The sequence below is a fragment of the Bubalus kerabau genome, chromosome 23 (genome assembly GCF_029407905.1).
Source record: "Bubalus kerabau isolate K-KA32 ecotype Philippines breed swamp buffalo chromosome 23, PCC_UOA_SB_1v2, whole genome shotgun sequence".
Lineage (NCBI taxonomy): Eukaryota > Metazoa > Chordata > Mammalia > Artiodactyla > Bovidae > Bubalus > Bubalus kerabau.
The window spans coordinates 37,254,266-37,275,493 of record NC_073646.1 but is presented as its reverse complement, the minus strand read 5'-3'; the positions used below and the strand labels follow the sequence as shown (position 1 = coordinate 37,275,493).

Sequence of the window (21,228 nt, the reverse complement as noted above, 5' to 3'; positions counted from 1 at the left end):
GAAAAGACGGTAACAAAGTTGAAAGCAGACATTATCGAGGATATGACAAGGTAGCCAGAGGAACCTTCACAGAAAAGAAGGAGGTGGGGGCCGAGGGGGCCCACCCACCCTGAAGGCAGAGAGCAGTAGTATGGTGATATTAATGATGCCTTGGGTCCAAAAGTTTTGCTAGTCTCCAGAATTCTCCCCATTTTGCAGATAGGTATTCAGACCCAGAGGGTGGACAGCTTGCCCAAATTCAATCCCAGGGGACAGGTTCCAAGGAGGCAGAAAATGAACTGCTGGTCACAGAGACTCTGGGGCTAAAGGTACAGAAAGTCACACACTGGGTCCAACAAATTAGCCATTTATTTTACAGAATAAACACTGAGTTGAACACTGAAACATGAAATGGGGATACTTGTGAAGGATGTGGATGGCAGAGACCATGAGATGTGGGTTTTTGTTTTTTGATATTTTAGTTTAAGAAAGTGATACTGAAAAACTCAACAGAATCCAGCCCCATAGATCCTGACATCCTAGTCCCCTGCCCTGCACCCCATAAGGCCCCAGCTTTGTCTATTTCTGAGTTTCTGAGACCGGGGACCCACCTATCCCACTTTCAACTTCTTTCAAACCCCACCCCACCAACTGCAACTCTGAAACTCCTCCCTTTCTCCCTGTTGGGGCTCACCAACAACCTAACCATAGAGGCTGGGTTGGAGAGACCATACCTCCTTCCTAAATAAATACCCCCCCCCCCACAGCCCTTCCTCCCCAGATACCAAATGAAAAAATAAATATTGTGAACACCCATCCCCCAACCCACCAATGGAAATCTCCTGGATTTGGGGCCCCAGCCATTCACCCAAAACGTCCCTCTCTACCCTCTCTGCAGCCGCCTTCGACTCCTCTCCCGACCCAGCTGATGGGGGAGAGGGGAAGGGCCATGAACCCTCCCGATGCCAGGGCACCCCTCCCCTGTTATCGAGGTCCAAGCAGGGCTAGGGCTAAGAGGAAGAGAATGAGGAGGGGTTCTGTGTGAAAACCAAGAGACGTCCCTCCAGTCCTGCTCCGGTCCTGGCTGTGGCGGATAATGACACCTCCTCCTTTGCCCCCAGCACCTTCCCTTCGAGGAGGGCGAGGAGCTCGCGCTGGGGGGGCCACAGCTGCTGCGCCAGCCATCCAGTCATCTGCATAGTGTTGTCCCTCTCCAGAGCCGCTAGCGTCCTCTGGAGGGAGGGGGAGGATCAGAAACAGGGATGGTGAAGGGAAGTAGCGTGAGAAGGTGCAAGAAACAGCCACAGGCAAGGAGGAAAAGAACTCGAGACAAAAACAGTGAAAGGTTGGGGCAGGGGCAGGCAGGATGAGAGGAGGGAGAAAGTGAGTGACAGGAAGGCGAAGAGAGAGATCAGACAGACATGGAAATAAGGCAACAAGACACAGGAAGAGACGAGACAGAGACAAAAAAGAGCGACAGATGGGGAGAGAGGATAAACAGGAAAAGACAGAGAAAACAGACACAGAAGCAGCGAGCAGACGGGAAGAGGAGTGGGGGAGGAGAGACAAAGAGAGACGGTGGGAGTGAGGGGAAAAAATGTATGTCAGTGCCTTGCATCTCTGACAAATTCTACTTTGGGGAGCCAGCCCTGTGGCACCCGCACCCCACTTCCCCGCCTCCCTGGATTGTCGGTGCTCCCCAGACTCTTCCCACAGCCCACCCTCGGGAGCTTCCCATCGCTCTGTAAGAATATTTTGGTGTCTCCCCCAAGGGACCGTGAAATCAAGGGTAGAGATCTTCTCCTTGGTCTTCCACTCCCTACCTTTGAGGTAAGCGCTCAATACAGGCGTGTGAACTGCGTGAGTGAATGAATGAATGGTAACTGAGAAGCGAGGGGAGGAACTACAGACGCAGGGGGCGGGGATGCGGGTTGGCCTGAGTCCAATCGCGGAAAGCAGGGCGGAGCGAGGTCCTCGCGGCGTCCGCGGGTCTCACCCCAGTCCTCCAGCTCCAGGTCGCGTCCCAGGGCGGCCGCTTTCATCCTGGTTGTGGTGGCCCTGAGCTGCAGCCGCCGCCTCCGCGTCTGGAGGTCGGGGCTTGAGGCTTCTGCATCCAGCTCTGGGTTGTCGAGCTTCCCGGCCTGGAAGCCGACCACGGGCGACAAGTACCTGCGAGCAGAGCAGCCCCGGAGGCTCCCGCCCCACTCCGCCCCAGGTGTCAGCCTCGCCCGCCCGCGCGCCCGCAGCCCACCGCCCGGCTCTCACCGGCCCGGTCCAGCTCCGGTCCAGCAAGGCGCCGCCTCCTGCGAGAGGTCCGCCGCCACGCGGGGGTCCCCGCACACAGTCTGGGGCAGCCCGGCCCAGATGCCCCTCACCCGGCCCAGACGCTCGCGGAGCTCCCACACCTGGACGTAAAGAGAGCCGGCCGGGCGGAAATGGAGCGCGCGCCCCTGTCCCCCGCGCTTGCGCCCCTGCCGCGGCCGCCCGCCACTCACCAGCCGGGGCAGGCTAGCGCCTGCAGCCGTCGTCGGCCGCTCCTCCTCCGCCGCCGCCGCGGACCAGAAGCGACCCACCTCCTCCCTTGGGGCTGGGGCACGGCGGGCGCGAGCCCGCGCTGGCTGAGGGCTCCCGCATTCCTGGAATACCTTCGGCACCGGGAAGAGACCCCACACACAGTCATCCCGCGGTAAAACCCACACCCCAACACGCCAAACGTCCTTGATACCCCAGTTTATCCAGAGACCCTACAGTGTCTTCCTAACACCCCACACTGTCCTCCCACCCCAGGGCCTCCCCTCCACGCTTCTCCCTCCTGTCCTCCCGCCAACTCCCAATCTGACACTCCCACCCTTCCTATGGCCCCTGTACCTGGGCTGACACCCCTACACTGTTCTCCTGCAAATGCATCAAGCCTTCTGAGATCTTCACCCCGATGGACTGGGCTGCCAGCTCAAAAGAAAAGGGGCCTTGGATCTTATCGGCTAGGAACAGGAGACCATCTTGAAAGAAGGTAAGACAGAGAAAGGGTTAAATGAGGGACTGTCCAGGGAGATAGATACTCACTGAAGTGGGATGTTCCCACAAATCCTGACCCAGGCCTTGGAGGGGAGCAGCGGATCTTAGATTGGGGGGAGGACTGACATGAGAAGAGCCCCCCTCATCCTCTCCACTCAGCACTGCTGAATACTCCCTCCCCAGTCCACCCTGCCCACCCCACACAGACAGCCATCTCAGGCTGTCCTGAATCCCCTCACCCAGATAGGGCCCCCAGTCAGGATCCAGTCCTTGGCTGCCGATACAGCCATAGGCCACGTTGAGGCAGAAGCCCCGGCAGGGTGGCAGCGAGGGCACCCCCCGGCAAAGGGGGCAGCCTGTCAGACGCATCACAGCCCGCTTGCAGCCTTCGGACAGCGGCATCTGGGAGCAGAGAGCAGGGCTGTGTCATCCACAAACACTTGGCTGCCCTCAGCCAAGCCTGGTGCTGGGCACAGAGAGAAATCAAATACCCCATCCCGCCTTTCCCAGGTTCTAAGTGTGAAGCTGGATGTGAACCTCTAGGGTTGATGACCCCACGCAGCAGCAGGAGTGACCCCAGGACTGCGCCAGATCTGAGAAGGGAGGCTTCTAGGGGCCGGGCTGCACATCCTGCTTCTTGGGAGAAATGGACCAGGGGGGCAGTGAGGGGCCTGAGAAAAGGTTCAAGGACAAGAGTGAGCCCATCATGGTTGAGAGGAGAATGAGGATGCAGGAAGTAAGGCTGGGAGGCCAAGGAGAGAATGGGCAGTCGAGAGGGCCTTGAAGGCCAAGCCAGGAATCTGGCCTCTAGGAGGGAGCCACTGAGGGGCCCTGGAGAAAACCAGGGGGGCCAATGGGCCAATCTCAGAGAGGCTATGGAGATGAGCAGGTCCCGAGAGGCTGGCAGAGGGTAAGAGTCATCAGAGGGCAGAAGAGGGTCAGAGGTGGGAAGAGTCATGGGTCATGACGCAAGAAAGACTCCAGTCTTCCTGATTTACCCAGGATGCTAGGGCTTCATGGCTGATAAGGGAAGGCCAGGCCTCTCCTGCCAGCTGACACCTGACTCTTCTTCACGGGGCATTTCCCACTTCCTCTCCCTCCCTGGGCCCCACCCATACTCAAGGCCCTTCTAACCTTAAGTGTTTCGCTGACCACATTTCTTCCAGTCTCCAGGCCCTGGACAAAGGCCCGGGCCGCCACCAGGGCCCGGGTTATCTGGAGGAAGGGAAAGGGGAGAAAAACCACCAGACTGTTGAAGGTCAGTCAACCCTGGGACCAAGAGACTGCACCAAAGGGATAAGCAGTGGGGGTAAGGTTTGCAGGTTATCTTGGGGTGATTAGGAATGTCAGGTGGTTCCAGGAGGTAGGTTCAAGAAGATCAAAGAATTCAGAGTCTGGCAGGACCAAGGGGAACTGGGCTTGGGAAGAAGTGGAAGGATTACATTTTACAGGACTTGGAGATAGAGGGACTTATATTGGAACAAACGCTGAACCTGAAGCCAGGAGACCTGGGTGTGAAACCTAGCTCCACCCCTTACTGGCTGTGAGACCTTAACCTCTTCAAGGTTCAGTTTTCTCATCTGTAAAATAGGAATGTGAAGATCTACTTCATAGAGTTATGACAATTAAATGAGATACTATAAATGAAAATCCTTTAATAGTGTTGAACCAGCGTTCAGTACAGTCACAACTCACACTACACAGCTGAACCAGAGGAAGTCAAGATATTGGGAATAGGGATGAGTTGTCAGAAAGGGGGGGCAGGGAGCAAAAGCAGATGAGTGGGTGAGCCACTAGGATGAGACTAGGACACAGAATTGGGGGGCAGGGCTCCAGTCAAAGGAAACAAGGAGAGCTGGGTCAGGCAGAGGTCACTGGGGCGACTGGGGCATGAAAAGGGGGTCACTGAGTTGGAGGTGAGTGGTACACAGTTCAGAGGTCACTAGGTCAAACGTGGCTGAAGCTCAGGCCTTGGGGTCCCTCACCTGTAGGCGGAGGCGGCGGGGTGAGTCCCCAAAAGGCTTCAGAGAGTCATCAGCAGAAGAGGCCAGGCGTGTGAGGCAGAACAGGTAGTCGGGGGAGAAGATGTACTGTGGGTGCAGCAGGGGGAACATTTTCTCCAGGAGCTGAGCCCAGAAATCCACCAAGGCATCATCTAACCCCTCACCGGACCTCTCATAGTAGTCCCGTAGCCGAGAGAACAGACCACTGAACAAGGGGGTGTGCTGGGCATACAGGCGGCCGAAGGAGCGGTGGAAGAGCATGGACAGGGAATGCTCGGCTGAGGAGAGCATCTCCCGAAAAACCTCTGTGGCAAGTGCAGGAAAAGAGGTGTGAGGTGGGGTGAAGCCAGAGAAGGATGGAAAAGTAAAAAGGCAGAGGCAAGAAGAAATGGGCATGGGGAGAAAAAAGAAAAGACAAGTAAGTTAGAAATTAAGCAACCCTTAGAGATCTGGGCAGACTGGGGGTGGGGGGATGGGGCAGGACCCTGTGAGAGCATAGGGTGGGGATGTGGGGGCTAAACCAGGGCTGGAGTGCCTTTGGGATGAGTCAGGAGTAGGTACAGGATGCTTGTGGGGGTCATGAGCTCAGAGAGAAGGTATGAAGCCAGGTTTGGGGGTGCCAGGTCCTCACCATCAAATTTTCTGTGTCGGGCAGCCAGTGTGTGAACCAAGAAGGAACCATTCTCCTCCACCAGGCCTCGGAAGGTGGCCTCAGTTTCCCAGGTCAGCCTCTGCTCTATCTCACTGGAACAGCAAGTGTACTCCTGAGGACAAATCCGGAGGTGTTCACCTGGACAGAGGAGACACGAAGGAATGGTGGAAAGTGATGTCATGAAATTCCTTCCTTCTCCTGCCTATCTCTGGGGGCCATCCTTTCTCTTCCAGCTGTCTGGTTTCTTTTCTATTGTCTGCCACCTCATTCCTACCTGGTCCTACCCCCTCCTTATTGTCCCCTCACCCATCCCAAGTTCACTGCCTTTAGGCATGGGATCAAATAGGAGTGGGCCAATTTAGTGATCAGAGGGTCCTCAGGTAGCCTGCCTAACATCACACACTCCAGGCCTCAAAGGACATACAGATGGTTTCAATGGGAAGAATGGAGTTTGGAGGCGTGGGGTTATCTGGTAAGAAAGCAAATATTATCATACAAGGGACTCATGGAAATAGCGAGGGAAACAAATTAGGCTGTGAAGAAAAAAACACAGAGGGGTTGCTAATTATTAGAAAGGGATTCCTGGGGTGAGGGTGGAGTAAGAGAGCTGTTATGTGAAGGGGAGTGTTATTGTGATCCTGATAAAGAAGTTCCGGAGGAGAAGAGACATTATTACCGTGAGAGGAAAAGATTATTATAACGGCCACTCTGAAAGGGAAAAGAGTTATTGTGAGATGGGGAGGACCGGCCCCCGCCCCCTCCCTCGCCCCCAATTCTCTAGTCTCCCTCTTTCTCCTCACCTGAGATCAGGGCGGGAGGGAGTACGCTTAAGCTATATCCCCGGGCCCCCAGAATCTGCCGGGTCTCAGTGCAACTCCGGGTGACCTTTGCCTCGATACCGGGTCCAGGACCAGGACCGGGACAGAGGGGCAACAACAGAAGCAGAAGAGAGCGCAGCGCGTACATAGCTGCTGCTGCCACCTTGGGACCGCAAAGTGGGTCGTAAGGAGGAAAGAAGAGCCGCCCGAACTCAAAAAGCCGGTTCTCTGCCACAGGACTGTGCCGCCGGCCAGAGAAAGAGCGCGACCTCCGAAAAGTGGACCGGGAGCAGGATCGCTGGACCAAGGCGGCATCTGCCGAGACAATGGGAGCGGGGAGCCGGACAGGAGGCGGGGCCCGGGGCGGGGCCCCGCCAATAATGGTAAGGAGCCGAGTTTAGGGGCGGGGTCAAGGAGAAATGAAGCCAATGTACTGGGGAAGCTCGGCCGCGGGGCGGGACTCGACAGGACTAGGAGGTTAGGGGAGGGGTGTGGTCTTCCTCTGAGGCGTGGCTATCTACATCGAAAGGCGGGGCCTAGGTGGAACCCAGCCTATGGTAGTTGAGAAGCCAGATTAAAGGAGTTACTACTAGGGCAGTGTGAAGCCCAGCCAATAGAGGGGGAATTTGGGGGCCGGGCTGGGGCGGAGCCAGGAAGAGCCGAGTTAAAGCAGGTGGCCAGCGCGCGGGAGCCCACGTGATACGGCTGCAATCTACAGAGCTCGTGGCCGCACGAGGCTGCTGGAGTGGCGTGGCTAGAACGTGGTGAGCACGAGCTGGCACACGCTCAAGTCTCGCGACAACTTACAACCCTAGGACGAGCCGTTGGGCTTGCGCCTGCGCACGACACGCCTCAAGCCTTCCCGCGTTTTTCTGGATTCGTCTGCCACCCAAAGGGACGGAGGCGTGACCACAGAGACCTAAAGGGACCCGAGACGGTGACTTTTCCTCAACGCTGCTCGGCCAGAAGTCGCTGTTCCGGGCTGTCACAGTGAGGCTCCCCTTTCACCCAGGCGTTCGCCGTCCCCCGCTCTCCAGTCCTGAGAGAAGACCCTCCCTCCCCCATGGCTTCTTCCACAGAGGCCAGGAATCCCAGCTCCGGAAGACAGATAATCACTCTTGAGCGGTTAGACGGCTCTGTAACCCAAATAAACTAGCCCAGGCTGGGCTACAGAGCCTCTCTTCTGGAGAAGTGGAGAACGCGAGCTTTCCGTGACTCCTTCAGCGTTTCCGGCCCGGTTTTGATGGCGCCTCCAGCCCCAAATCGTTAAGCGCGTCCCAGTCTGGTCCTTGTCGGGGGGCAGGTTCTAACGTTGCAGGAATGGAAGTTTATGTGCCTTTGTAGGGGCATGGGGGGTTATTTTCTTATTTTTCTTGTCTTTTGTTTGCCCCGTGGGAGCTGGTTCCGTTTCACATGATTCTCTCCTCTGAATCGTGGGGAGAGAAGGGTGTGTTTTAAACTACTCTGGTGTTTGCCTTGCTCGACGCTTGGGGAGCACCTTCAAACCCAAGGATGGCGTTGGGCCGGTGGCGTCTTTAACTCCCTGATGCCTTGGGTCAGGACCCTCTCGGTTGTTTTTTAGGCTTTTTTTTTTTAATTGACGTATTAAAAAAAAAAAGTGTTGTGCCAATCTCTGCTGTACAGCAAAGTGACTCAGTTATACACAGACATGCATTTTATTTTTTCTGTGGATTATTTTTGAAGTCTTTAAAAAATAATTCGTTATTTATTTTTGGCTGGGCCTTCGTTTATGCCAAGGCTTTTCTGTAGTTGTCGCGAGTAGGCGCTACTTTTTAGTTGCAGTACCAAGGCTTCTCATTGTGGTGGCTTCTTTTGTTGGGGAGCACAGGCCCTATGCCAAGTGGGCTTTAGTAGTTGCGGCTCCTGGGATCTAGAGTACAGGTTCCTTAATTGTGGCGCATGGGCTTAGCTGCCCGACAGCATGTGGGGTCTTCCTGGACCAGGGATGGAACCCATGCCACCTGCACTGGCTGGCGGATTCTTTATCACTGAGCCACCAGGGAAGCCCCGTTTTTAAAGTGTTTATTGGTAACAGTATTGCTTCTGTTTTATGTTTTGGTTTTTTGGCTGGGAGGCATGTGGTATCTTAGGTCCCTGACCAGGGATAGAACCGCTGCCCGCCCACCCCCCACCCCCATCGGCAGGTGAAGTTTTAACCACTGGACCCGGCGGGAAAGTCCAAAACATACACATTAAAAAATTTTTATTCTTTTCCTTTATGGTTTATCCATAAAGCTGTGCTTTTCTGTTTTTTTTTTTTTTAATTGACGTATAGTTGATCTACAGTGTATTATCTCTCTAATTTTAAGCCCCCTACCCCCACTCCCTGAGTTCCAGAGCCATTCCTATGTAAAGAAGTGGGATCGTTGGAGCTGGGAATGGAGACGTGGTGGGTCAGGACGCCTTCCCCCCTCTTCCCTTTTTCCCGAAGCTGGACCACCATGCCCACCCTTCGGTCGTCGTCCTCCCGGTACCAGAGCTCCTCCTCCCCGAGCAGCGCGTCCTCGCCGCTGCGCAGAGCGGTAGCGGGTGGACGGAGGAGCGTGTCTGCTGCTTCTAGTTCTTCTGGGTCTGTCGCTGTGCCCTGCGATGACGGGGACTCGAAGCAGACTTCAGAGGGGTGAGTGGAGTTGGTGAGAAATGCGTCGTCCTCAGGTTTTTCCCATTTTCATTTTCCAAACGAGCAAACTGGCAACACATGTGTGACTGTGAAATGCTAGGAGATGCTGTGCTGGTTCAGAACTGTGACCCACACCTGCCGCCAGCTCTGCTGGTTGCCTTTCTGCTGCCTTAGGTGTTGGAAGCCTCGAGAATAATCCATCCTGTTATAAATCCATCATCCATCTTGCCTAAACTTTTCTTGAACACGTTTGTATGTTCAACAGGGACAGCCTCTGGTAAGGGCCCAGACATGGGGGAAAGGGAAAAGAGTTCTTTATTTGGTGCCAGAAAACTAGTATATCCTTTTTAGTTGGTGTCCTGTAATTCCTTCATTTAGGGTTATAGAAACAAGTCATCACATGTTAGCATTTATGAGCTTATTCTGTGACAGTTATAAGAGTACATCCTGGGTTAAAAAAAATTTTTTTTAATCTTTCCAGGAAAAAAAAAAGTCTCATACAAGGTCTAATTTATCCCCTGGTAATTTTTTTTTATTGAGGTATAGTTGATGCATGATATTATATAAGTTTCAGATATACAACATAATGATTCACCATTTTTAAAGTTTATATTTCAGTTATAAAAATATCCCCTGGTAATTTTAATTAGTCTCTTGTAAATCATTGTGCTGTTTAGGACCAGGTTATATATATTTTGTACATTTTAATCAGTAAGAGGTGAATTTGTTTTAAGGGCTGAAATTTAACACCAGGCACATATTAATATCCTGTTTGTGTATTAGTATTAATCAAACACGATTTCCTAACCCATGCTAATTTTTCTCTGCACAGCAGTTATCCCCCTGACTGCCTACGTGAATATCTTTTTTTTTTAATGTGGATATTAGGAAAGAGTTTGGAGAAGGAAATGGCAACCCACTCCAGTGTTCTTGCCTAGAGAATCCTGTGGGCAGAGGAGCCTGGTGAGCTGCTGTCCATAGGGTCACACAGAGTCGGACACGACTGAAGCGACTTGGCAGCAGCAGCAGGAAAGAGTTGTGCTTCATCTCCCTCAGTGCCTCATTCTTCCTTTCCAATGCTTTCTTTAAGTGAAAGTTTTCCTTTAAGACATTGTCTCTACTTCCTGGCAACAGTCAGCTCATCTCTCCTTAAAATCTGAATATATTTTTCTCATGGAGAGGGGTGTAGTTAGAGAAATTATAATTCATTTACCCTTTTATATATAGGGACTAGGGTGTTGTATCTAAGCAGAACCACACTCCTTCATAGGGATAGTGAATCTTTGTCAGCTGGTGAAGGCAGTGATTTCGAAGACAGCTTGAGACGAAATGGGAAGAAGAGAGCAGCAAAACGTCCACTCAAACCAACCCCAGTGAGTCAGTTTTGTTTTTGAACCTGGTCTGGGAAGCAGCTAAAGAAAACCTAGAAGAGGTTCAGGTGACATGCTTGATGAAAGGAGAGGGCTTAAAGAGTATTAAGGGACAGAAGTAGAAAGAAGGCAGATTTTGAAGAGCGGAGAATACAGTATTAGGGTATAGAGGAACAGGAATGGGGTTAAGGAACTTTTAAAAGGAGATAAGGCTAGAAATAAAGTTTACAATATAAAAATGCTTAATTTCTAAGCTGAGACAGTAACTCAAACTCTGCTGTGGAATTGGCAGCTTAAGCCTAACTGTGATTTTGATGAGAGTAAGTGTTAATGTCACTTTTACTTTTTAAAAACATTCATGATTTCTTATTACTAACTAGGCAAAATTTCCAAAGAAGAGGTCCCAAACAGTACGTGCTCATGGTCAGAAAGAGTCAGAGCCACCAGCCAGTGATCTCTTTGATGCTGTGAAAGGTGCCAAAAGTGACATGCAGGTAAAACAGAGTATCTCACCTCTGTTTCTTGATACCATCGCATTCCTTGCTGGGTGGAATGATAAGAACAAATGTCTACAAACTTGATTTAGTGAACATAACTGGTATCAAGAAAGGCAGATTAGGCCACAGGGTGAATCCGTAGAGTGATGTAAGGGAGATCTTGCATGAGGGAGAATGTTCCTTTCATAATAGTATCACAGATTAGGGTAGGTCTTGCCTTTATTGATTGATGGAAGGGGCAAGGAAAGGCATTGGATAATTTAGAGAAGCAGCTTGGATTCGGGTGGCAACGTGTTCACCCCTCTCACTTTTAGCTCCACTTTGACAATTATACCTATCCATTCTGCCTGTGTCTCCTTTAATAAGAGAGATTGATTTATATTTATTGTCAGTACTGATATTTTTCAATTTATTTCTATCTTCTTAAGTGGTTTCGCTTTATCTTGCCTTTTCTGTTTCTCTTTCCTCTTCTCTTTTTTCCTTTTGAATGTTTTATCTCATACAAGAACCTAAGCACATTTTAATTCCAATTAGACCTTACAGTTTACATACTGTTTGGGGTTTTTTTTTGGCAGTGCCAAATGACTTTCGGGATCTTAGTTCTCTGACCAGGGACTGAACCCGTGCCCCATACAGTGGAAATGCAGAATCCTAATGACTGGACTGCCAGGGAAGTCCCCTTACATCCTGTTTGTTGTGCAGTGTTGTAGTTCTGTCCTTTCCTTCTCTTCCAAGTAGACATCATTGTTTTAAATAGTGTTTGTTTATACTTATCTACATTTTAATCATTTTTTGTTCATCATTTCTTCTTTTAAAAAAGATTTATTTGACTGTGCTGGGTCTTAGTTGTGGCTCTCAGGATCTTCAATCTTCATTGCAGTATGCAAACTCTTAGTTGCATCATTTCCTTTCAAATCTGAAATCTTCCACACAGAATCATTCTCTTGCTGTCCAAAGTTTATGTTTTAAAATTTTTTAGATAGAGTTTATTAACAAACTCATTGTTTGCTTGTATAAATGTCTTTTACCCTTATTCTCAAAAGGTTGCTGGGTATCAAATTCTAAGATGACTTTTTTCTTTCGGCACATTAAAAAGATTATTCCACTGCCTTCTAACTTCTGTATTGCTATTGAACATCAGCAGTCAGTCTACGCGCTGTCTGATGCAACAGTCTCTAATGCTGGAGACATCTGTAGCACTGTTGTCTGGTACAGTCTTCTACCAGCCACATATGGATTTTTGATATGTGGCTGGTGTGACTGAGGAACTACATTTTTAATGTTTGATTTAATTTAATAACCATAAACAGCTGGGACTGTTTTTGTGCACATCTAACTTGTAAATGCTTTGTTTGTAAATGTTAAATGCATGTCCTTTGTAAGTAATTTTTTTACTTTAACAGTTTTCAAGACTGTTTTGCTTTTGTGTTCTTATGTATTATCAGATGTTCAGAGGTATAAACTTTTCTTTTCATGCTTGAGATCAGTTAGGTTCCAGGCTCTGAGGACTGGTGTCTTTTGACAACTATGCAGAATTCTTTTTCAATGTTGCCTCTTTCTCATTCTGTTAATCCCCTTCTGGAATTCAGTAAGACATCATTAGAAATTCTTGCTCTTTTCCATGTCTTAATAACTTTTTTCCTTATTTTTATTTGTCTGGGCTATATTAAGTCTGACTTAATCTTCTACTTCACTCATGTTGTGCTGTATCCAATCTGTTTTTAATCCATTCATTGAAGTTTCAAATTTTATTTATTATATTATGCACTTCTACACATTTTGTTTGACCCCTTTCCAAAGTTAATTGTTCTTTGCTTGTATTTTCAAGCTTCTCTTTTATTTAATCATGGAAATAATAATTTTATAATCTGTGATAACTTCAGTGTTTGAAGCCTGTGAGTGTAATTCTGTCTGTTTTTCGGCTAGTTGTTAGTTTTAGTGCCTTGTTTCTTTGTTGGGGTCTTTGTTGCTGGGTGCAGGCTTTCTCTAGTGGTGGCAAGCAGAGGCTGCTCTCTAGTTGTAGTGCACAGGCTTTTTATTGTGGTGCCTTCTCTGGTTGCAGAGCATAGGTTGTGGAGTGCAGGTTTCTGTAGTTGTGGCATGCATAGGTTTATTCGCCCCATGGCATGTGGAATATTCCCAGACTAGGGATTGAATCCGTGTCCCCTGCATTGGCAGGTGGATTCTTAACCACTGGACCACTAGGGAAGTCTGAAGAATCACTTTTAATTAAATTTGATTGAAATTATTTTGATTTTATTGGTAAGGTGGATCTGGACTGCAAATCCAGATGTGAGAACTGGCTTATGGTTATGAATTCTGAAGGAACAATTCTTTTTTTCTTCTACCCCACACTAAGGTCATAACAAGCTAGTTGTCTTGCTTCCCTTCTGACCTGTAAATCTATTTCTCATTCTTGCTTTCATGAAGGTATGCCTCTTTTCAGGAGCCTCCTTTTGGACTACTCTCTTTGGAACCCCTTTAGCCTTTGTCTCCTGTGCTCTACATTCGATGCATCCATCTGGACAGAAAGTTAGGGTTCCCGGGGTTTAGTAGACCCTCAGCAAAAGTCAGCTTGCTTATCTCCCAGAATTGCTACCTTCACTTCCATTTTTGGTTTTATGGAATTCTACCTTTCATTCTCGTTTAGTAGTACATCATTTTAAAAGATGTTTTTAATATTTTAATCAGAAGTTTAGATGTTTCAGTTAGGGAAGCTTATACAGAATTTCTAGTCTATCATATTGCCAGAAGTAGAAATTATCCACACTGTTTTCCTAGTCTTTGGTAGATGAGTGGCTGGATAGCTACAAGCAAGACCAGGATGCAGCATTCCTGGAGCTCGTTAACTTTTTCATCCGGTCTTGTGGATGTAAAGGTGAGGAAACTACCCTTTTCTAACCCCCAGCCTTTCTCTCTCATAAAGCTTTTTATTTGTGAATATGAGTAGGATTAGGCATTCCTAAAAAGAGAGGGTAAAGTGTAAGAAAAGTTTCCCTTATTTAACTAGTATCAACTACACTGTTGATTGGTAAATAGGGAAGTGATCCAGTAATGAAATGTATTGGTTTGGAGACAGAATCCTTTGGAGAAAAATAAACATACTAAAGTGATGATGTTTACAGATTTGGACCATCAGACCTTTCTTTCCTCTAAATAATCTTTTATTTTTTATCCCTTATTTCTCAGCCATTTCACCTCATATTTCTCTACAGAAACTGTGGCCCCAGGTCCCCAAAGGCCATGACCTAATTTACTGGGGCAGATGGTCTTATAAGACTGCAGGTTGTATTATAAGAACCTGGCATAGTTTTCTTGCTTTCTTTTTGTTTGGAATATTTTTTTTTAACTGTAGTTTTCTGCTGTTTGATTCCCTGGGGTTTTCTAGACAGGTTGCCTTATATCAGATATTCCAGTTAGATGGTAGCACATTTATGACTAGGATTCTGGTCTTCTGATTCCCCACCTGAGCTCTTTTCAATATATTTTTAAGATCATCTTCAAATGTTTATGTAAATGGTCATGGTATCTGTTATTTTCCTTCTAAGTATCTCATCTCCATTCCTCAGGCACTGTGACCCCTGAGATGTTCAAGAAGATGTCTAACTCAGAGATCATCCGGCACCTAACTGAACAGTTTAATGAGGTGGAGGAAGACTATCCAGGATCCTCTAGCCACTGTTACTGCAAAATACAAGGCCCATAACCCTCTTCTTTTCGATTCTGGGAAATAGGATAGCTTTTGGAAGGAGGGGTTTAATCTCTTGGGAGCAAAAGGGACCTATACGCATTATCCGAATATGCCTACAGAGTTGAGAATAAGATATATATTTTTTTACTATATGGTTGGGTTTTGACATCCAGTCCCTATGACTCCATGGATCTGGTAGTAACTCTCCCATCTTTTTCATGAACTCTTCTTTAGGATTCAGGAGACTATCCTCTGATAGCTTCAGGCCCATCCTGGAAGAAGTTCCAGGGAAGCTTCTGTGAATTTGTGAGAACATTGGTCTACCAGTGCCAGTACGGCCTCCTCTACGATGGCTTCCCCATGGACAACCTCATCTCCCTGCTCACTGGCCTCTCAGACTCCCAGGTCCGTGCCTTCCGTCACACTAGCACCCTGGCTGGTAAGCAGTCACTGTTAACTCGGTAGATGTTCTCATGGGGGTTGGTAGAACTTCCCTCTGTTCTTTAGCCCTGGGTCTTCTTTCCTGCCTGCATTCTAGCTGTTTACTTCAAGGTCATGCTTATTTTGTCCTGAACCTTCATCCAGTTTCTCACTAGTGGGATTGTTAAAAGGGGTGGATCACAGTGATAGTTTACAGCTTTAACATGTTTCTCAGAGCTCACTGAGAACAGGCTAAGGATTAAAAGCAGCCCAAAAGAGGGAGAGAAAAAGCCCACTCCAGTACAGTGAGTCTTAGGATTTTAGGGTCACCCTGCTCTAGCTTTTCTTTTTCACTGCCCCTTTTTCCTTCTTTTTTGAACATACCATCCCTCCTCTCACTTAATGATTTTCTTACCTTGTTTTTACTGACTCAAAGCCATGAAGCTGATGACCTCCCTGGTAAGAGTTGCCCTCCAGCTGAGTCTGCACAAGGACAACAACCAGCGTCAGTACGAGGCTGAACGGAACAAGGGGCTAGGACAGAGAGCGCCTGAGCGCCTCGAGAGCCTGCTGGAGAAACGCAGAGAGGTGAGCTGTTTCCCTGCCTCCTGCTCCACTCCCGTGCTTCCATCACAGCTGCTTATCACACCGCCTTATCAGCCCCCAAGCTTCTCTCTCCCAGGCAAGCTTTCAGACTGTGATGATGGAGTCTGGCAGTAGTTTAATAGACCCATCCTGTTAGAGGTCATTGTATGTTTAGCTTGTTTCTGGGATTAGGGCTCAAGAGAGCATTTCTAGTTAGAGTAAATTTTAAAAGTTCTCTGTAATTCCACTTTTGCTCAGTTTCTATTGTCTGCATTCATTATCACAAGTATTTAAGTGTTGTGCCTGCATCTTGTGCAAGGAATTAAGCATTGACTTTCATCTCAAGTGTATGGTATGCAGGAGTGCTGGGAGGCCAACTGCTGGTGGAGGAGGCCAAGTTTTCAAGGAATGGAAAGGACACAGGCCTGTCGTTCACTCCTGGATTTAAATTCTGTTCCAGTTAGCTACTAGCTCCATGGCCTTATGTAACCTCTAAGCTTCAGTGTCCTTTCCTTTCAAAAGGAGGTAATTGTTTTTGTGACGACTAAATGAGACGAGTAAATTGCCTACCCAGGCACATAGTAGGTACTTGCTTTGATTCCTTTTAAACCTGAAGACCACCACCAGAGGACATAACCCCCAACAAAATCTCTAACACTGTATAAACCTTCAAACAGCTGTGTATGTCATGAAACTTAACACTGCTTTTCCCCTTACTTCTCCAGAGTATCTGAGACCTCCCCAACCATGAGGTTGGCAGGACTCACCATGTCTAACTGTGCCAACTGACTGTTTTCCAGCTCTCATCAAAGATCTCTTCCATGCTAAATCATTAGAGGAGGGAACGTTCTACTTCCCGGATTCTCTTTTGCTGTTTTCACTGTCAGTGTGATCTTAAACAGTATATGTATTAAGTCTGTCTCAAATCTTATATGCACTCATGTGATTGTTTTATTTGGACTTCTCTGGCTCTTGCTTCATCAGTTGTAGTTTTACTTTTCTGTCTTTAATTTCTCCCTCCCCAGTGGTTTCCTCTTTCCAGTTATAACTGTATATAAGCGTTTGAATCTATCCTTAATCCTTCTCTATCAGTTACTCCATTTCTGTCCTTTTAGTATTTCCTTCCTTCCTTAATATCCAGCTGAATCCTTTTTGCTACCTAGCTTCTATACCCATTTTTTCCTTTCCAATTTTTCTCTCCAAACCAGTAACTTCTTAATCCCTATAGCCAATGGCCTTTTATCAGTCTCCCTTTTTGACTTACATAAAATTTGGTATTGATAGACCCACCTTTCTTCCTTCCCTCTCTTTCCTTTTCCTTTAATTTTGAATATTCAAATGTTCAAAAAGATATATTGGTAGAATGAACACAACATATGAACTATCTAGATTTAACAACTATTATTTCGTTCAGTCACTCAGTTGTATATTTCACTATACTTCATCTACTTTTTTTCCCCTGATATTTTTTTTTACTAAATTGTGGATGTATATGTGTGTGCTCAGTCATGTCCAATTCTCTGCGACCCCATGGACTGGAGCCCTCCAGGCTCCTCTGTCCATGGGATTTTCCAGGCAAGAATACTGGAGCCGGCTTCCATTTCTTAACGTCAGGGCATCTTCCCAACCCAGAGATCGAACCGCATCTCTTGCACCTCCTGAATTGGCAGGCAGATTCTTTACCACTAGTGCCACCTGGGGATATTTTAACCTAAAGATTTGAATATGTCCTCTAAAAAAATATGTTCCTGTATTATACTATTTTCCTATCCAAAAACATTAACAGTGATTCCCTCATATTTTCTAATCCCAACTCCTATTTAAAAATTTCCATTTGTCCCCAAAATGCCTTTTCAATTCAGTTGCTCGGTCATGTCCAACTCTTTGCAGCCCTATGGACTGCAGCACTCCAGACTTCTCTGTCCATCACCAACTCTAGGAGTTTGCTCAAACTCATGACCGTCAAGTCAGTGATACCATCCAACCATCTCATCCTCTTTTGTCCCCTTCTCCTTTCTTCAATCTTTCCCAGCATCAGGGTCTTTTCCAACGAGTCAGTTCTTTGTATCAGGTGGCCAAAGTATTGGAGTTTCAGCTTCAGCATCAGTCCTTCCAATGAACACTCAGGACTGATCTCCTTTAGGATGGACTGGTTGGATCTTCTTGCAGTTCAAGGGACTCTCAATAGTCTTCTCCAACACCACAGTTAATAAGCATCAATTCAAAAAAAAGAAAAAAAAAGCATCAATTCTTCGGCGCTCAGCTTTCGTTATAATCCAACTCTCACATCCATACATGACTACTGGAAAAACTATAGCTTTGACTAGATGGACCTTTGTTGGCAAAGTAATGTCTCTGCTTTTTAATATGCTGTCTAGGTTGGTCAGAGCTAGTCTTCCAAGGAGCAAGCATCTTTTAATTTCATGGCTGCAGTCACCATCTGCAGTGATTTTGGAGCCCAAGAAAATAAAATCTCTCACTGTTTCCATGACTTTTATATCTGGTTAATTCCAGCCAGACTGTGGCTTAGTTAAGGATTGTGCATTTCATTTGGTCTTTTGTGTTTCTTAAGTCTCTTTTAATCTTGTACAGAATCTCTGCCCCGGCCTCCACTTTCCCCTCAGGATATTGATTTATTGAGTTGGGTCAGTTGTCTTCAAGAATGTCGCCTTGCAATTCTGCTTCCCTGTTACCTGTTAGGGTAACAGATAACATGTAGTCTAGCGTTTCTCAACAATGCCATTTAGGAGGCAGTCCTGGCATTGATTCAGCAGATGTGCTCAGTTGTGTCGAACTCCTTGTAACACCATGGATTGTAGCCTCCCAGACTCCTCTGTCCATGGGATTTTTCAGGCAAGAATACTGGAGTGGGTTGCCATTTCCTCCCCCAGGGGATCGTCCCATCCCAGGGATCAAACCCACAGCATCCCTGGCCTGTATCCACTAGGTGGCGGTAGTACCCAGGTCATAATAAACAAAACTGTCTTCAGACTTTGCTGAAGTCCTGTGGGAACCCCAAACTGAGAATCACTATACTAATTGCTTTGGCATAGTCATTTATAGATGTTTTTTTGGAACTCTCTTGCTTTTTCCATGATCCAGCGGATGTTGGCAATTTGATCTCTGGTTCCTCTGCCTTTTCTAAAACCAGCTTGAACATCTGGAAGTTCACGGTTCACGTATTGCTGAAGCCTGGCTTGGAGAATTTTGAGCATTACTTTACTAGCGTGTGAGATGAGTGCAATTGTGGGGTAGTTTGAGCATTCTTTGGCATTGCCTTTCTTTGGAATTAGAATGAAAACTGACCTTTTCCAGTCCTGTGGCCACTACTGAGTTTTCTAAATTTGCTGGCATATTGAGTGCAGCACTTTCACAGCATCATCTTTTAGGATTTGAAATAGCTCAACTGGAATTCCATCACCTCCACTAGCTTTGTTCGTAGTGATGCTTTCTAAGGCCCACTTGACTTCACATTCCAGGATGTCTGGCTCTAGGTGAGTGATCACACCATTGTGATTATCTTGGTCGTGAAGATCTTTTTTGTACAGTTCTTTTGTGTATTCTTGCCACCTCTTAATATCTTCTGCTTCTGTTAGGTCCATACCATTTTTGTCCTTTATCGAGCCCATCTTTGCGTGAAATGTCCCCTTGGTATCTCTGATTTTCTTGAAGAGATCTCTGATGCTGCTGCTGCTGCTGCTAAGTCGCTTCAGTCGTGTCCGACTCTGTGCCACCCCGTAGACGGCAGCCCACCAGGCTCCCCTGTCCCTGGGATTCTCCAGGCAAGAACACTGGAGTGGGTTGCCATTTTCTTCTCCAATGCATGAAGGTGAAAAGTGAAAGTGAAGTCGCTCAGTCATGTCTGACTCTTTGCGACCCCATGGACTGCAGCCTACCGGGCTCCTCCGTCCATGGGATTTTCCAGGCAAGAGTACTGGAGTGGGGTGCCATTGCCTTCTCCGGAAGAGATCTCTAGTCTTTCCCATTTTGTTGTTTTCCTCTATTTCTTTTCATTGATCGCTGAGGAAGGCTTTCTTATTTCTTGCTATTCTTTGGAACTCTGCATTCAGATGCTTATATCTTTCCTTTTCTCCTTTGCTTTTCGCTTCTCTTCTTTTCACAGCTATTTGTAAGGCCTCCCCAGACAGCCATATTGCTTTTTGGCATTTCTTTTCCATGGAAATGGTCTTGATCCCTGTCTCCTGTACAATATTATGAATCTCTGTCCATAGTTCATCAGGCACTCTATCTATCAGATCTAGGCCCTTAAATCTATTTCTCACTTCCACTGTATAATCATAAGGGATTTGATTTAGGTCATACCTGAATGGTCTAGTGGTTTTCCCTACTTTTTTCAATTTAAGTCTGAATTTGGCAATAAGGAGTTCATGATCTGAGCCATAGTCAGCTCCTGGTCTTGTTTTTGCTGACTATATAGAGCTTCTCCATCTTAGGCTGCAAAGAATATAATCAGTCTGATTTCAGTGTTGACTATCTGGTGATGTCCATGTATAGAGTCTTCTCTTGTGTTGTTGGAAGAGGGTGTTTGCTATGACCAGTGCGTTCTCTTGGCAAAACTCGATTAGTCTTTGCCCTGCTTCATTCCGTATTCCAAGGCCAAATTTTCCTGTTACTCCAGGTGTTTCTTGACTTTCTACTTTTGCATTCCAGTCCCATATAATGAAAAGGACATCTTTTTGGGGTGTTAGTTCTAAAAGGTCTTGTAGGTCTTCATAGAACTATTCAGCTTCAGCTGCTTCAGCGTTACTGGTTGGGGCATAGACTTGGATTACTGTGATATTGAATGGTTTGCCTTGGAAACGAACAGAGATCATTCTGTTGTTTTTGAGATAGCATCCAAGTAGTTACTGCATTTTGGACTCTCTTGTTGACCATGATGGCTACTCCATTTCTAAGGGATTCCTGCCCAGAGTAGTACATATAATGGTCATCTGAGTTAAATTCACCCATTCCAGTCCATTTTAGATCGCTGGTTCCTAGAATGTCGACGTTCACTCTTGCCATCTCCTGTTTGATCACTTCCAATTTGCCTTGATTCATGGACCTAACATTCCAGGTTCCTATGCAGTATTGCTCTTTACAGCATTGGACCTTGCTTCTATCACCAGTCACATCCGCATTGGACCTTGCTTCTATCACCAGTCACATCCACAACTGGGTATTGTTTTTGCTTTGGCTCCATCCCTTCATTGTTTCTGGAGTTATTTCTCCACTGATGTCCAGTAGCATTGGGCACCTACCGACCTGGGGAGTTCCTCTTTCAGTATCCTATCATTTTGCCTTTTCATACTGTTCATGGGGTTCTCAAGGCAAGAATACTGAAGTGGTTTGCCATTCCCTTCTCCAGTGGACCACATTCTGTCAGAGGATGAGATGGCTGGATGGCATCACTGACTCGATGGATGTGAGTTTGAGTGAACTCCGGGAGTTGGTGATGGACAGGGAGGCCTGGCATGCTGCAATTCATGGGGTTTCAAAGAGTCGGACACGACTGAGCGACTGAACTGAACTGAATCTAATTGCTTCCTTCTCTTTT

General features: G+C 47.2%; 2 protein-coding genes across 9 annotated transcripts in view; one reads left to right on the top strand and one right to left on the bottom strand.

The window, feature by feature from the left end:
* Window positions 1-886: 886 nt before the first annotated feature.
* GPC2 (glypican 2) lies at window positions 887-6,749 on the bottom strand. The gene is made up of 9 exons (XM_055562040.1): window positions 6,450-6,749; window positions 5,629-5,787; window positions 4,980-5,302; window positions 4,129-4,209; window positions 3,234-3,396; window positions 2,848-2,978; window positions 2,245-2,624; window positions 1,976-2,148; window positions 887-1,211 (listed from the first exon to the last, which is right to left on the bottom strand). The coding sequence occupies exons 1-9, from the start codon at window positions 6,613-6,615 to the stop codon at window positions 964-966; spliced, it is 1,824 nt and encodes a 607-aa protein (XP_055418015.1). The 5' UTR covers window positions 6,616-6,749; the 3' UTR covers window positions 887-963.
* Window positions 6,750-7,060: 311 nt separating this feature from the next.
* STAG3 (STAG3 cohesin complex component) overlaps window positions 7,061-21,228 on the top strand; it is a 29,524-nt gene continuing 15,356 nt past the window's right edge. For 5 of the 8 annotated variants that reach the window (XM_055561780.1, XM_055561779.1, XM_055561777.1 and 2 more), the window contains exons 1-8: window positions 7,061-7,732; window positions 8,920-9,108; window positions 10,379-10,481; window positions 10,859-10,972; window positions 13,757-13,853; window positions 14,545-14,621; window positions 14,901-15,105; window positions 15,523-15,674. In XM_055561780.1, the coding sequence (XP_055417755.1) occupies window positions 8,930-9,108; window positions 10,379-10,481; window positions 10,859-10,972; window positions 13,757-13,853; window positions 14,545-14,621; window positions 14,901-15,105; window positions 15,523-15,674 (927 nt within the window). In that variant the 5' untranslated portion in view covers window positions 7,061-7,732; window positions 8,920-8,929. Of the gene's footprint in view, window positions 7,733-8,919; window positions 9,109-10,378; window positions 10,482-10,858; window positions 10,973-13,756; window positions 13,854-14,544; window positions 14,622-14,900; window positions 15,106-15,522; window positions 15,675-21,228 lie in introns of those variants that run through there. The other 3 variants (XM_055561778.1, XM_055561782.1, XM_055561784.1) reach the window with 3 other exon arrangements.

Coding starts and splice junctions, on each gene's coding strand:
- GPC2 (XM_055562040.1), bottom strand. CDS start 6,615: ATGTACGCGCTGCGCTCTCTTCTGCTTCTGTTGTTGCCCCTCTGTCCC. Junction 3,397..4,128: donor TGGTCAGCGAAACACTTAAG/GTTAGAAGGGCC, acceptor CTCTGCTCCCAG/ATGCCGCTGTCCGAAGGCTG. Junction 2,149..2,244: donor ACCGGAGCTGGACCGGGCCG/GTGAGAGCCGGG, acceptor CTCTGCTCGCAG/GTACTTGTCGCCCGTGGTCG.